The sequence below is a fragment of the Leptonotus elevatus genome, chromosome 10, assembly GCF_054856555.1.
Source record: "Leptonotus elevatus isolate MCC_2025b chromosome 10, RoL_Lele_1.0, whole genome shotgun sequence".
Lineage (NCBI taxonomy): Eukaryota > Metazoa > Chordata > Actinopteri > Syngnathiformes > Syngnathidae > Leptonotus > Leptonotus elevatus.
The window spans coordinates 20,466,750-20,483,159 of record NC_141248.1 but is presented as its reverse complement, the minus strand read 5'-3'; the positions used below and the strand labels follow the sequence as shown (position 1 = coordinate 20,483,159).

Sequence of the window (16,410 nt, the reverse complement as noted above, 5' to 3'; positions counted from 1 at the left end):
TCTAACACAAGCTGATTCCAATCAACAGGATCGTTATCAGGCTCACGCAGAGCTTGCTGATAAGCTGATCATATTTCAACTGTGTTGGAGAAGGGAAGCACCCAAAACCTGCAGGACTCCGGCCCTCGAGGACCGAGTTCGCCCACGCCATACTAGGCCACTAGGCCATAAATACCTGTATAATGCAATCAAATGAAAAGCAGGAAGTACAATGCTGCATGTCAATATATTGAAAATAAATAGTTTCTTATTCAGCGTCACCAACTCTGATCTGACATGTGCTGCTTAGTTGTGAGAAAACAGTTTTCTTACCTTGAGAAATTTGTGGAGCAGAAAGGCAAACCAGTTGGTCAACATCTTTTCCGCCACCGACTCAGTTCTGCGAAGCAAAAGGGGCGGTGTCATTTCCAGTGGAGAGCTTTGAGTGCTGTCTACATATTTTCTATTTAATTCAACAAAGAGGTGCCTGACAGTGTCAGAACCTAAGACACAACATGTGCAGCCTGCGGCAAAAAAATAAATAAATCCTGAATCCACTTGCTGGGCCTCAGAAGAGCAAGAGTGCTTCACTTTTTTGTGTATTCATAGACATCGTCTACAGGAGGGACAGCTGTGCGTCACCACTGGGCTGCTTGAACATGTGTCCAGATGTCTTTGTGCGCTGTTTACACTTCTTTTTAATGAGCTTCGCTTCAGATTGACGGAGCCCCCGTGGTGAAGAAACGAGTCATTAAGCATTCAGCAGGCCGGCCGCGCCGCTGGGAAAACAATCTGGAGATAGCCAAAGATGCGGGAGGAAAGGTGACAGCGGAAGAAGCGGACGAATATTTCATGAGTGGCACATGGAAGATAAGCGAGACTGACAAGGACTCTGCCGCCGCTGTACTCGCTCTCCCCCATTAGGTTGTCATCCCGTTCCAGTCCGCCCTGACTCTTTCCATCACTGCAAGCGCTGCTGTCCTTCACCTGTCTGCTCAGGCGCCCCGACGTCTTGGGTTCTCAAATGGTGGTTACACACTGCTGAAGAGAGGCTGGCGTGCCTTAAACTTGACCCAGTTACTCACCCATCAGAAGCGCATGGAAAGGGCCGAGACTGGAAAGAACAATGCATGATGAATTATCAATGCTCAAAGACGAATGGCGCTGAAGGAGGCGGGTATAGAATATGTGGTATTCCATTCCAGGTGGGGCCCTCATTACTAATAGGGACTGAGACATGTTGCAAATATGTGGTAGACGGTACAAATCTATCCTACTGGTAAATTGTTTGTTATCACCGGAGAAGGACGGGCGAGCTAGGAATGCCACACAATGAGCAAGAAGAAAGAACAGGAGAAGACGCAGGTGTGTTAACGGCTGAGCTTACGTGAAATGTAAAGTGGCAAAACACCAGGACAAAAGAAAAAGTCTCAAAGACCAATGCCGAAGATTGAACAGAAAGTTGGACAATTTGGATGGAAGTCGCCATTTTTGGAGGAATTTCAGGGCTTGTACTTTGACAAACTGAGCCCCAATTAGAAGCAGGTATCCTAGACCAGTTACTGACAACTACTGTATATCATGGCACATTAGTGGTCTCTGGGAGATTTGTATCTACCATGCAAAATTACTACATTTCTCTTAAAAAGGGAGTTTGGAGTGTTAGAACTGTTAGCAATATTTCAATGTAGCGTCACTTCCCTAAGCCCCCACCCCCACCCCTAAACCATTATACCCTCACTTCCGTACATGAGGGCAGTTCTGAAGCATGACCATTAATGATGGCATTCAATTATGAATGGGTAGTCGCGATAAACATTCACAGTTTATCCAGTTTCAACAAAAAAGCAACACTCGCATATTAAGCTAGCGTTAGCACTGTGCTCAGGTCAACATTAGCTACGTCTGCTGCGGTAGCATGATTTATGTGTAATGGGAGGTACTTGTATATCACTAAATTTGACCAGTTTTAAGTTTTGTTGTTTGTACAATCAATCAAAAAGAAATGATAAATGTACTCATTGAGCAGAAATGTTAATTCTGTATTACTGCTAAATCCTTTCACCCGCCTGAGGTCCCTTCGCTCTGCTTCTGTTTGCTAGTCAGTTGTTTTCATTAGAGTGTTGGGCGTTTTTGTCTGTTTTTTCTTTTCTTTTTCTTTTTTAATACAAAAGGTGAATACACAGCCAGTTTCAGCAAAGCATCTGGGGCCCAAGGTAACAGGTCAGCGTGAGGCCGCAGGGATGTGCCTGGCTGTTATGAATGTGTCCGTGAGTGCATGGCAAAGGGTTGACACCTCGTCAGTCACACATTCTGTCGCTGTTTGACATGGTGGTTTCTCAAAAATCAAAACGGTGACAAGATGGCGCCAGAAGAGGGCTGATTTATTTAGTTTGTTTCACACATCATTTCACTCATGTATGACTAAAATGTTTTTTTCAATTGCAAACGCCCCATTTTTTTAAATAATACAGTATACAGTATCTTATTCATCTATCTATGTCAGCGACGTATGTTGACAGGCAGAACAGTTGGATGAGAACTTTTTTGCGTACGGCATCTATTGTGGACATTTTGAGTGCGACGGCCCATTCACGGATTTTTTGAAAAGCCTTCACCTTCATGAAGCGTGTTATTTAAAAATCACAATTTTCCATTGCGAGTAGTGCCATGACATTTTACCTTAAGTGCAGTACACTGGCTTACCTGCGCAGCAGCAGCTTGGGGTGGTTCTTGCTCTCCAGGTTGCGCTCTATCAGGTCCGAGAGCAGGTGTTTGAGGATGTCGGTGGCGTACTCCAGCCGCCCCTGCAGCGCCGTCATGATGAGCGAGGCCACGTAGCCCCGGTCCCGCATGGAGAACGAGCGCTGCAGCTCCAGCGTGCGAATGAAAGTCAGTAGGAACACTTTGTTGTTCACCAGCTGCGCAAACTGCTTCAAGGCTTTCTCCACGCTCGCCTGTCCGCTCCCTGGCACCTGCACGCATCATCCCATCGCGCTCTTTAGATGAAATTGCTTGATTGTGTTATCCAGGGAGCCGAAGCGTTTGAAAGCTTTTGATTTATACCAGAGATAATTTAAATATCTCTCAAGATGGACACCACAGACTGCATGAGAATGTAAAAATTGTTTGTTTGTTATCGATTGAGATAGAGACATGTTTGTTAATCTTTCAGTGTGCCTTTGCAATGTGTTCTATTAATTTAAAGACCCTGTAAATGTGTTATACATTTTAAATATAATTGCTGATAATGTGCAAAGGTGAAGAACTATATAGTAGGGAATGTAGGAGGTATTGCGTGAAACTGTTTTTCACCATTTTAGTGTCCTGATTTTTTTGGGGGGGCGTGGCTAAAACTGGGCCCGGTGGCGGTAATGCAAAGTGTGTCAGCTTCTGCACACAAGAAGCTTTTTTCAACGCGGCTCCATCTGCTGGTTTCGACAAGGGACTGCGGCACTTGTGAAATTAGTATTTTTATTTTTGTTCTACACTTTTATCTGGTTCTACACCAATTATATTGGGTGCCTCTATAAAGTTTGGGTTATGGTTTTTTTAAAAAAAAATTTGGGTGGGGGAAAAACATCCAAAAATCAATCAAAACCTTTCACCTTGTGCAACCAAAATACGTTTTCTACTAATTCCATCCTTTTATTTTATTTTTTATTTCCCCCACTTTTTTAATAACAATATTATTATTATTTTTTTTAATTTCCGAGTATTTCTTTTCCATGTCGCCCCCTTATTTTTGTGGAAAACATTTATTGAATGTCATAAATTTTTAATTTGTAATTAATTTTTTTATATATTTTTTGAATGTATTTATTTTTCTCAAATCCATTTTAGTGGGCATCAATTAATCCCATATTTTTGCCTTTGCGAGCCGGCCTGGTCCCTGTCCCCAACAATTGGCGGGGGTCAACTTATTATTTATTAATATTATTTATTTTATTTGGTTTACAGTGTATCATGACTAGACTATAAAGAGTACATTTTTCATCTTAAATCCTTGTCAATACTCCTGGCTACAGGCTTGGTGTTCTCCCCAAAATGCATAAAAAGAACTTGAGAAAACACATCAAGCGCTGCCTTAAAATAACTACAAAAAGTATCTTTTGAAAAGTTTTGAGAGAGAAGATGGATTGGCGGTCGCACTGGATCATTTGACAGCACTGCTGAATGTCGGCGAGGCTGCAAATTCCACCAGCTGATGCGACATGAAACAAACCCAAGACAAACCGCCAAGCGCCAGCTAGCATTTGCTTACGTCGCTCTGTTTGATAGCACTTTGACAGCCGCAGCCAAGAATACTCAAGCTATAGCCTCCATTGTATATCAGAGACTTAGGGTGGAGATGTGAGGTGTTTTCAAATGTTACCTTGGATGTATCTCACCTCCAGGTCTCTGAGCACAGGGTGGTCATCAATGCCAGGGAAGAGAACCCTCATAGCATAAGTGCGGTAGTCCAGGTAGGGGATGCCTGCCCGGTCCAGGTCGCTTGTCAGCTCGTTGATGTCCGTCTGCAGCTCCGCGAAGGCTTCACAAAGCACAGGTATACAGTCAGAATTTTGAGAATTCCACCAAATTACTGATTGCCAGTCAACCTCAAGCCTGTTTTACACTGCCTGTAAGTATTAAGGGATATAAGACTTCCAAGCTTCTACAAACGACCCAGCTTCCACTAAAAAACCTAGTCGAGATGTATCACTTCAATATACTTGCTCGACAAGTTACTACTTTCCTATGAGCCAGGGCTTTGGTGCCATCTTGTGGCATGCCTTCCCATGTCCCACTTATTCCAAATTCGCATTCCTCACCCTCCTTGCACTCCAGAGCCACTCGAGACTCCAGGTTGTCCATCTGCAGCTGCAACCGCTTTAGGGTCAGGTCATTCTCGTGCGATTTGCGTCTGTAGGCCAGCAGGACGATGACCACCACCACCAGAAGCAGCCCTCCCCCAGCAGTGATGCTCATGATGGCGGGCAGCGTGAGGAGGCTGTCGGAGCGGATGTGGACCTCGCCCGGAGAGATGTGAAGTCCTCCCACTTGGACCTGGACAAGACAATGCGGAATGGTGTGGCATACCCAAAGAGAAATCAGTTCAAAATAGGGAAACACTTTTGAGTTTGGGTATTCAGCCTCAATATTATTATTGAATTCCACACAAACTCTTACAAGTGTGGCACACTGTAAACTACTATTGCGTTTGACGTGGAAGAAGTACACTGCAAAAAGGACAGTAGAACATTTAAGAATAAAATATAGTAAAATAAGAAAATTATTACTTTCATAAGGCAAAATTATCTGTCAACAGAACAATAATTTTTTTTACTTAAATTTACCTGAAATATTTTTTTTAATAAAAAAAATAATACTAGGCCCATATCAACCACGGTGGTTTTAAAAATAGTATATTCAGGCTAAAACAAGTAATATTGCATTTTTTCAAGCTGTAATCTATAGAACTATTTTCTTAAAATGTATAACTATTCATTTACATTTGGCCAATTTAGCCTGAGTGTCAAGCAGGGAGGTCACAGGTCCCATTTTTAAAAAAAAATTGTTTTTGGTATGACCCAGCCAGGGATTGAACCCACAACCTCCCAGTCTGAGGGTTGAAACTCTACCACTAGACAATGAGCTGATACTGGAAAGAGGAAAAATTAGCTTGGTAGATAAAACAAAACGAAGCACTTAAAGAGCTAGATTGCACTTTTGCCTGAATGTTTTCTTACTTGAATTTTCCCATTTATTTTATTACTAGATTATGGAAAATCCAGAAATTTGGTGCAAAACAACACTGCTCATCACCAAATTTTCTTCAATTGGAATTGGGACCTTAGATAAGGTAAATTAAATTCTAAACGGCAAAACAAATGTAAGGAAAAGCCTGCTGGAATATTGGAAATTAATTTGGGGTTAATCAGAAGCACTTTAAATGATGGCAGGTATTGTTTTGCACACAGCCACATCCCAGTTTTAAAAGGGTGTGCACAATTGTGCAACCACAATTTCAGTTTTTTACTTTTACTTCCCCTCTGAAAAATATTTAAAATAAAATTCAATTGCATTGTACAGGTTATAGCTCACGCTGGTGGAAAGTTTTGAAATAATTTATCTTCGTCTTATTTTTTTGTATCAACAAAAACTTGGCATTTAAACAGGGGTGTGAAGACTTTTTATATCTACTTTGTACAAATTTGTCGCCACCATAGGAAAAGAACTACGTCATGAACTGGACACTTTGTAGAGATAAAACTGTACCAAAAAGCTCAGCAACTACAAGCAATATTGATTTAAAGACAATCTGGTAAATTGTTTGATAAGTGGCTCGGAACGTATCTTATCCAGGCCTTATTATGTTGGATATCGTTTATCAATGGGCTTCACACTTCTCTCGAAGAAGAATGTTGGGGTTTTATTGTATTTTATCCGCTTTGCAACCACTAGACCACTCGGTAGTAGTAGCAAACCTCTCTGTAGGGGGACATGGGTTCTTTATTGGCTATATACCGGTACTTTAAAAAAAAATCCCCTCTCAAAGTAAAAATTTAAGACTCTGTGTAGCAGGAGTAATACAAGCCAGCCATGGATCGTTTCTTTTGCCCGTGGCCTTGTAGTCTTTGGAAAACTTTAAAGTCGCTTGAGATTAGTTTTGCTGTGGTTTTCAAGCTCTTTTCCCAATTTGTGCAAGTGCGCCTGTCAATAATTGTGTGGGGCGAAGTGCTGTTGCAATTGGCTGGCAAGCAGACCGTAAATGACACACAATGACAAGAGACAAAGCCTTCCGTTGACCCACAAAACACAGCAACATGGCAAATGTGCACTGACCCACATCCACACCATGCAAGTCATCAGACGCCATGGCAGACGGGGACACGTTAAGACTGACCAGGACTTTGTGCTGGCCGGTCAGGTTGGGCGGCTCACAGAGTAACTGGGTGTCGGACACTGTGAGGGAGCAGGGTGTGTCCCCGATCAGCACCGTGTAGTTGAGCCGGGCGCCGCCCGACGCCGATGGCACCAGGTTACGACCCTGCGTCGTCGAAAAGCAAGAAATTAAAAACTGCTGAACGGCGCCAAAGGTTTTTCTCACTGTGCAGCAGATGCAGCCTAGGGCTGCTAATTTGATTACTGCTGAATTGCATTAGCATATAAATGATCATCGCGGATAAGAATTAATCTGGACTAATTCTTTAAAACCCATTTTGCAAAATGAAAGACCCCCTGAATTCAATGTTTACTGCGTTGCGATTTCAATAAAATGTTTACAATGCAAATTTCGGCTAATTCAATTCATCAGCACTCTTGGAGAATATACCGCGAGATTATACAAGGTGTTCTCTGATCCTTAAATAGTCTTAAATATACACATAATCCTTAAATCCACCTTTCAAAGTGTTTAGTATATGATGAATTGGAATTCATGAGACTAAGAAATAGGGCTGCTCGATTATGGAAAACATAATAATCACGATTATTTTGGCAATGATTGAAATCCCGATTATTCAAACAATTATTTATTTTTGGGTACAAAACAAGAAAATGTTTAAGCATTTAAAAATATTAAGACCAATAAAAAAAAAAATAGAAACACTATAAACATGTAAGTTTCTTTTGGACCAACATAATTTATGTACTTATTTATTTATTTTGGCAAAAGCTTGAAGTTGGAGTGGAGCTTGTCCACTGTGGACAATTAATTTTTTAGTACAAAACAAGAAAATGTTTAAACATAAATACATTAAGACAAATACATTTCTTTGAAACACTAATAATGCAAGTTCCTTTCGGATGAAACAAAATTTATTAAATTAGTTATTTTAAAACTTTAAAAAGGTGCACACGTATAAATTTAAACAACTAAAAAAATTAGTATTAATAATCTTTTTTTTAACGATTATGCTGATTTCGTAATTGTGGAGTGTATGAATTGAAATTGTAATTGAATTTCAATTAATTGCACAGCCCTGCTAATAAACAATAAATGCTGCAAGCCAAAACGGACAGCAATTAAAAATGACTAGCCATGGTTGGTCCAGGATGCTTTTTGTGAGAGGAGGTTTGCGAGACGGAGGAAGCAGCCAATTATGTTGTGATACTGAAACATGAATGGAAGATGACTTGATTGTATTAGGTTTATTGATTCTGGAAAGGACCCTTTGATAATCCAGGAAGATAATGCATTTTTAGGCCTTTACTGTCATCAGTGATGGGAAAAGCACTCAACTGATAAGTATTTCCGTTGCAGACTTTTTTGTGTTGACAAGTGAAAAAATTGGGTCGTCCAACCATAATTTTATTTCCAATTAAGAATATGTTAACTACTCGATCATGAACATACACATGTAGTCTAGTATGAGTCTGGTAAATTGAATGGCAGAAAGCTAAAAATTGAAAGCAAAATGTCAGTTCCTCTAACCGCAAGGACAATTGTGATTATGTATTCCCGACTCTGCTGTTACCAAGCAACCTGGAACACCACAATGTATAAAGACAACTATGTCAAAGTTGGATGGCTGATGAAATGTTTGTTCGCTGCAGTGGATATGAACAAATCACAAACCTTACATAAGCGTGTAAATTTAACCCTGAACTTAACTTTATCCCTAATCTGTCAGTAACATTAATTCCAGTATAAATCCCAACACCTCACCACTAACCTTAATTTAAACACCAAATTTAACCCTAACCATCTACCCCTGATCCCAACCTTCACTCTAACCCAACCCTCAATTAAATCCTGACTAAACCTAACCTGTACCCTAACCACTACCTTACACAACACCTAAAAACCTAACCACCACCCCTAATTGCGTTTACTCGATAGCCGCTAACGTACTTTTAGGATGATGGGAGCGCCCGGTTTCTGCTCCAGGATGCCAGACAGGCTGAGGGGCTCCAGGTAGGGGTTGGGGTAGTAGACAAAGCTGCTGTTGCTGTAGGTGAGCAACGCTTGGACGTTGTTGAAAACAAAGCCAAACTCGTCCACGTGCTTGACGCTCTCCGCTTGGCCGCCGTCGTACTCGAACTGCAGCGAAGGCGCGAAGCAGCTGATGGTGGTCGTATTCAGCACTTTGCACACCTGCGCACGAGGCAGATACAAGTCCAAATTACCAAAAGGTGCAATAGCACAGTAAAGCAGTTTCTCAACCTTCATTGCGCCAAGTAATAATGGCACGCCACCAAACAAATTTTTTTACAGAAAGTAGGAATAGTGAAAAAATAACTAAATGAAGAAAGATGGATTTGGAGTTAATAAATAATACTTTTTGGGGAAATGACACCCCAGTTTCATGATACCCTGGTTGCCACATCACCCTATAAACTATAAACCCAATACAGAAAACCTAATAGTTAAAAAAAAATACTTTTATTTTATTTAACCAGGTAAAAATTTACAAACATGACCTCGAAATAAATAATCGACCCCGACTCTGTTTGGCAGCAATTAGCGTTAGAATATAGCTAAATTTCATCATTATTCACAAATCTGATTAAAACAGTGGGGAAAATTGCTTTTTTGCAACATGGCCCTGGTTGATCTCTTATACTCTGCTGCTACCTGCTGGCCGTTTTTGTAATAACTACCATTGTTTCAAGCATTCTCTTCAGTTCAGAGCATCAAATTTAAAAAAAACATTAAAAAAAAACTTATACATACGTCTTTGAGAGCATAGTAATATTTAAAATAGAACATATTTATATGTTTTTGGGAGTAAATGAGTTAATTGTGTTATAGAATGATCACAAAAATATGCGATGAAGTGAGTTGGGTCAATTTTGTGGATAGTAAAAGGAACACTTGTTAGCACACATTCATGCATGTTTCAGCCAAACTTCAAGCAGCCATTTCACATAGTAATGTCTTACTTTACTTTACTTTACTTTACTTACTTACTTTAAGGTAGCCAGAGTAATACGTTGTATGAACCTTTCATTTTAGCTTTGAGCAGTATCTTCAAAAATGGGGCATTTGTATTGTATTCCATCATATTAGCATGTGCATGTACTCAAGGTGACTTCCGAGCATCTTTTTTGATCCCTTCACTCACGTTTATCTTACAACTGTCATTGTCCAAATGCTGATAACTGCTTCCTGAAAGATGTCTGTCGCGGATGTTTTTATCACTAACTCATTATTTTCCTCATTAAACTACTCAAAATCTATATGACCTTAAAGTGTTAACTGTGCAGACTGAATTATAAGCATCAAAGCATTTTTTTTATTATTATTGTTATCTCAGCTTTTGCACCGAATGGTTTCAAGTCGCCGTCTTTAAATTTCAAAGCGTTTTTCTTTTTGCCGTCCGCGCTGTGTTTTAGAGATATTTACGATAGAACCGCCGGCCTCATTAAATTCATCTGTGACCCTCTTTCTCGGCAGTTGATGCGTGTCAAAGGTCAACTATAAGCCTCTCTCAGATGGCCAGCAGTTCTGTCAAACATGCAATTTGAATTTGGCAGCTCAAAAACCCGGGCAGGCATCATTAACACACCATTTAATTGGCTCGGAGCAGAGCGCCGTTTACACACATCATAGAGCAGTTTAGCAGCTTCTCTTACATTTGCCTCATCGTGTGTTGGGGTCATGACAAAAACTGTACTACACTTCAGGTCTACCTCAGAAATAGTCATGTGATGAACACTGGTAAGGAGCATTTAATTGGACCGATGTCTCTTTTCAGGTCGTAAATAAGAGTTTTATTTATTTGGAAGTTGGAACATTATGGACATTGACGCAACAAATGACTTAATATTAAATGCCATGTTGGAATAAGCCATTCTATATGCAGCCTCTTTCTGACTGCTAACTTGGTAAAGCTGAGACTTGGGCCTTAGACAAGGTCTAGGGAATTCTGAGCAGTTCGAAATAGCAACTAGTGTTACCATAACACCTTTAGGCTTCTGCTAGCAAAACAATAAAACGTCAGGAAAAGCCTACTCGGAATCAGAGACCCTATAGTTTAAATTGTGGCAGGTGTGTACTGACTCCCATTGACATGATTTTAATTGTGATTGGTTAATTCTGAATTCAGCCTCATGATCCAGAGGTGTCAAATCCAGGTCCAGAAAGTAAAAACGCTGCCACGGTTTGGCTTTAGCCACAGGAGGATCTAATCAAATGTCAAGTAAACGAGCTCCCACGTTGCTGATTGAGTGGAAGCAAGGAAGTAAAAACTGAAATGTTGCTGCTGGTTTGACCACAACCTCTACAAGATTTATCTTTCATTGTTGCAGCCTTAGCCATGTAGTTAAAAGGTATGCTTATCTGTACAAAGACACAATTTGTTGGTTCGATTTTTGTTAGCTTTAAGTCCAGCAAGTTAGATTGTTACGGAAGAGGACTAGGGCCAGTTAAGAGGGGGGAGAAAGGGTTGGCAGGATTCTGACTTTAAAGTGAGAATTCTGACTTAAAAGTGAGAATTCTGACTTAAAAGTGAGTATTCTGTGATTAAAGTCAGAATTTTGAGATTAAAGTGAGAATTGTCACTTTAAAGTAAGAATTCTGAGATTAAAGTCAGAATTCTGAGATTAAAGTCAGAATTCTCACTTTAAAGTTAGAATTCTAAGAAATAAAGTGAGAATCCTGCCAACCTTTTTCTCTTCACTGGCCCTAATCCTCTTCCGTATATTGTAAACTATCAGCATGAATAAGTCAAATAAGCTATAATGAGTCGTGCGTTGAAAGCCAGGCTTAGCAGTGAATCTCCCGCAGCTTGAAATCTCCTTCGATTATCGTTGATCAAACGTAAACAACTTGACCAGAGGTTCAGTGCAGCGCGTTAGGCGACGTCTCACTCACATTGACAGACTCGTGGCCGGCGTATTTGACTCGGACTCGCGGCTCCTGCACCACGTCCAGGTTGGTCCCGGTCACCGTCAGCGTGGTGTGGCCGCTGTGAGGAGGGAAAGACCACTGATTATCGGTCCGAGTCATGCTGCTCCAAACTGTTTGGCTAATTAGAGTGACTAATGCATATGGATGTGTCTTGCAAGCCTTCTAACCCAATGTTTTCCTCAGAGGCGGCGGCAGTACACATTTGGAGAAGCTGGCAAAGCGCCACGCTCTTTGTTATTGGGCGGAGTGTCGGATCAAACGGGGTAAACCAGCTGGCTTCTATTTTTGTATTCAGTAGAGATGAATGCAGGAGCTGTTTGTTTACATATCCGTACGGGTGTGATGAGGTTACAATGAAGGACTCGCTCTGATCTTTTGCGTAACCTGTGCACCGGCGAGATCTCACAAGAAAACTCAAGCCGGAGAAGAGAATTAAACATGTCCACTCCGATGACGTGCCAAAAATCCTGTCGGCTGACACTTCAAAGACTGCATCTAAGCTCGCATGGGCTCATGGTGGGACTGTGCATCCAAATTGAGACGTTTTGATTGCATCTTTGCAGAGCTCCTTGGCTTCTTCTCTCTCTCTCTCTCTCTCTCTCTCTCTCTCTCTCTCTCTCTCTCTCTCTCTCTCTCTCTCTCTCTCTCTCTCTCTCTCTCTCTCTCTCTCTCTCTCTCTCTCTCTCTCTCTCTCTCTCTCTCTCTCTCTCTAGTCTTAATCTACAGGGAAACAGTGCCACATGATTCCAAACTAAGTTTGGTCCTTTATTAAATGACAGGTTTCCAGTTCGAGAAAGTTCAACTTTCAAATCTGCCGTTGACAATTACATGATCAATAAAATCATGTCCCAAAATCCTCGACCTACTACAGGTTGGAAATACGTAAAAATAAATCAATAATGTAGGACCTTTTCCCAGATACATGAACATATAGATAAAATACAGAAACAGCATTTTGCAGTTCATCCAAGAAAATCCACAAACAGATCAAATGAAAATGTGTAATAATTAGAAAAATAATAATCTTAAAAAAAAAGATTTATCTTTTTTTAAGAAAGAAAGAAAAATACAGGAAAAAAGGAAGAAAAGAGGAGAAAATCGAAGAAAAAAATGCTAACAAACTTTTCTTACCAGTTCACCCTATGATTGCTCTCTACTGTTTGACGTTGTAGTTATGCAACGGGCATATGTGAGATGAATTAAAAATGTACTTTTTAAGTATGATTTTCCCTCGATGCACAGATGTTCCTTCATCCTGTCTGTTTGCATCCTTGGCAAATTAAAGCAAAAAAACATCAAGTGCTATGCATCTCATGTCAAACGTGTGGGACGTATATTCTATCTTTAGTGGAATCGCCTTGTAAAATTACTAAATAATGAAAACAGCCACACATTTTTACCCTAGTAGTGACTGCTTAACTTGCTATAAACCCACATTTTGCAAGGTGGTGTTGACAGAGTAATTTCAACCCTTCAAAACTTGGTCATTCAGCAATAAGCGCATATTCACTAAGACGCTTCAGTCCATGTTTTGAGATTGTCCCAGTGAGGAAATAAAATGTCTTGACTCATCTCCTTAAAAGCAACACACATTTGTTTTTGCGCCCCTCATCAACATGGGGCCCGTTTTCAATTTGTCTCTCGCTCACTTCGCCATGCTCCCCTAATTAAACAGCATATTCAGCATGCAAACACGAGTTCCAAGAGCCCCGCGGAGCCTGCTAAGATACAACCATTCATGAAACATTACACGACTAAAATTAGCAGTTTGCCTGCGAGCGGCGCTGGCAAATCCCTTTTGTGCAAGGTGCCCCTGAATTTTCGCATCGTCTGAGCTGAGTTGATCTCCCGAAACTTCTTTAAAAGTCAAGAGGTAGAAGCATGCAAGTGGATGGCGGTTTTCTCATTTTAGCACCATGATTTTGATATCTCATTAAGTCTAATTTTAACTTTAGTTTTTTTAAGCCTTTGTCAATCACCTTTGCAAAACATTACGTTCATACTGCAATGTTGTTGACGTTTGGTTGATTGCGATTGGCATCTCAAGAGGTCCATTTTTCATGTCTGTCATTACACTCATAACCCGAGTTTGGCGACACTCGGGTAATTAAAACAAAGTGATGGCAAATTGGCATCTCAAGAGGTCTTTTTTTCAATGCCGCTTCGTTTTCATGATTTTGTCAGTCCTCTACTTATAACGGCATGTTTATTATAATCCAAGGTTGTTGACAATTGGTTCATTTAAACAAAGTTACTGCAATCAGCATCACAGTTAGACCGAGTTTTACAAAAAACGATTTTTGTCAGTCATCTGCGCAAACATTCATCATCCAAGGATTTCAACACTTGGTTCATTGAAAGAAAGTGACAGAAATTCACATCTCAATAATGTTCGCAAATTTTTGATACTGGTCAGTCATCTGTGCAAAACATTACAATCATAATTAAAGGTTCTTGGTTCTCTAAAATAAAGCAACTTCAAGTTGACCCAATTCTCCCTTTATCTTCATGACTGTCAGTCATCTGCTGACATTTTTTTATTCAAGGTTGTCAACACTGATCAGTAACAGTGACGACAATTGGCATCTCACCTTTTTTTCATGACTTAGTCATCTGCGCAAAGATTACTTTTATAATCCACGGTTGATGGAACCTGAATATTTGAAGCGGTTTATTGGCAAACTGTGCTAATACTTTTTTTTCAAACACTAATACCGTTCTTTTTATTTTTTTATTTTTTTATTGTGCAGTAAATGTCATGAAAATTGGATTAAGCATGTACAGCTCTGTCACTGGCTACTCTTTGTATCATGGAACGCAATGTGTCATTAGCAAAAGTGTCTGTCGCTAACAGGAATTATGCACAGTTCTGGTGCATGATTTTGAATCTGTAAGCCATTTATTTTTAAGGGTAATGTTGATTTTGAAATTATATTACACTTTTGGGGGGTATAGTTTGTGGTATATTTACTGATCAGCTGGAAAGGATCAGCCCATATTTTGCATTTGCCGATTGATGTATGATGTCATTGATCAGATCCATAAAATAAGACATTACAGCAACCAAAATCTGGTTCACTCCAAGGACGTTCTGTGCTGCCATCATGTCTTGATTATTGAGTTTCCTTCCACCCATGTTACATGTATTGAAAATTTATCAGCATTTTTGGGATAATTTTTAGGGTTTAATCCCCCCCCAATGCATTTCAATGGCCGTCAATTATATGAGAATTTTGGCTATTTGTGGACCGGGCCGGGTTATTGTTTATTTTAAACTTGCTGATCGATGATCGGCTCCAAAACCCTGATTTACTGTTTAAATGACTAATATAGGTGATTCAATTGACATGTCAGATTTGTTTCCTTTGTGCTCTGTAAAAAATATATTTCCAAGCCACAGTTGAAGAGGTTATGTCTTCTTTTAAACAAGTCTTTCCATTGACCATCAGAAGTGTCCCTCACACACAGCAAAGTATGTTTGATTATTTTTTTCATGAGATACTAACAATATATTCTGGTGTAGTCTTTAGTGTTACCTTGCAATGCTCCACAGGGGCTCAATACGCTGCACCGTGGGGTCTTGTATGTACTCAAAGGACAGACTACCAGGAACCTTGGCCCGGTCCACCCTCAGACCGACTTGCACCGGCCCTGCTCCAGTCACGGACGGAGCAGAGAAGCAAACAATCTCCGACATGGTCCTCCTGTTGTGGGGGAAGCAAAAAGGCGGATTTTTTTGTTTCCACCTTTGATTGTGGCAAGGGTTCATTATAGCCTGTCCCATTTACTTCTTATTACTGGCACATTAGGGACGGAACGGTGTAATTAGAGGGCGCTGGAGCTAATGGCCCCTCGCCTCACCCTCTTGACTCACTGTCAGGCGTTCTTAGCTTTAAATAGACACGCACGACAATACCCACTGCAATTGGATGCATGGTCTCCCCGCCGCCCCGCTCTTTCTGAGTGATGTTTGTTGCAAAGAAAATGTAAGCGGGAAGAAGCCTTTTATGCACTTCGCTCACCTGTACAGCTCGCATGTTTGGTTGCCAAAGTACACGGTGACAGAGCTGCCAGCACCCAGATTCTCGCCGACAATGGTGACCTTGGTACCCCCAGATTCCGGCCCTCTGCCTGGGGTAAGCGCCAGCAAGGAAGGGGTCTGTTGAGAACCACAAATCAAGAGATTTTGGTAAATATCTGGTTTTGAAGCCTCATTTCATGGCACAAAAAGGATTTATGAGTTTGACCTAGCTGGCAAAAATGATTAGGTGAAGGGTTGATTAGCGCGTAGCAACGAACTGTACGGTGCATTAATTCTCCGTTCTGCTCGCTAGCTTGTGGTACTAAGGTGTCTTCTCTCCTTCATTGTATTGTGTCGTTTCTATAAATGTCAGATCATTGAACCTGACATTAGGAGTGTGCACCTCTCCAGCAAAAGACAATTCGTTACGTATCTCGATTTATGGGGTGCGGTACGAGTCGAGAATGAGACATTTTAATGTGGAACAATTCGGTTGGATTCGATGCACTCACATCTTTTAAATTGACCATAGATGTCGAAGAGGTATCTTTAAGAGCTGTGGATTGGTCGG

At 40.7% G+C, this 16,410-nt stretch overlaps 2 protein-coding genes across 5 annotated transcripts in view; one reads left to right on the top strand and one right to left on the bottom strand.

Annotated features, from left to right (window-relative positions):
* LOC147167551 (olfactory receptor class A-like protein 1) overlaps positions 1-16,410 on the top strand; it is a 152,911-nt gene that overhangs the window by 40,059 nt on the left and 96,442 nt on the right. The window contains exons 4-5 of one of the 4 annotated variants that reach the window (XR_015096378.1): positions 4,377-4,528; positions 4,892-6,051. The exons of the other annotated variants lie outside the window; for them this stretch is intronic. The gene's annotated coding sequence lies outside the window, so the exon portion shown is untranslated. Of the gene's footprint in view, positions 1-4,376; positions 4,529-4,891; positions 6,052-16,410 lie in introns of those variants that run through there. 4 annotated transcript variants of the gene reach the window in all.
* The window catches only part of LOC147167553 (plexin-A2-like), a 99,229-nt gene that overhangs the window by 13,915 nt on the left and 68,904 nt on the right, over positions 1-16,410 (bottom strand). Inside the window, exons 15-23 of the mRNA XM_086087956.1 lie at positions 15,841-15,977; positions 15,355-15,522; positions 11,783-11,876; positions 8,819-9,061; positions 6,869-7,012; positions 4,794-5,028; positions 4,371-4,513; positions 2,686-2,954; positions 313-379 (exon numbers count right to left, since the gene is read on the bottom strand). Coding sequence (XP_085944082.1) covers positions 313-379; positions 2,686-2,954; positions 4,371-4,513; positions 4,794-5,028; positions 6,869-7,012; positions 8,819-9,061; positions 11,783-11,876; positions 15,355-15,522; positions 15,841-15,977 — 1,500 coding nt within the window. The remainder of the gene's footprint in view (positions 1-312; positions 380-2,685; positions 2,955-4,370; positions 4,514-4,793; positions 5,029-6,868; positions 7,013-8,818; positions 9,062-11,782; positions 11,877-15,354; positions 15,523-15,840; positions 15,978-16,410) is intronic.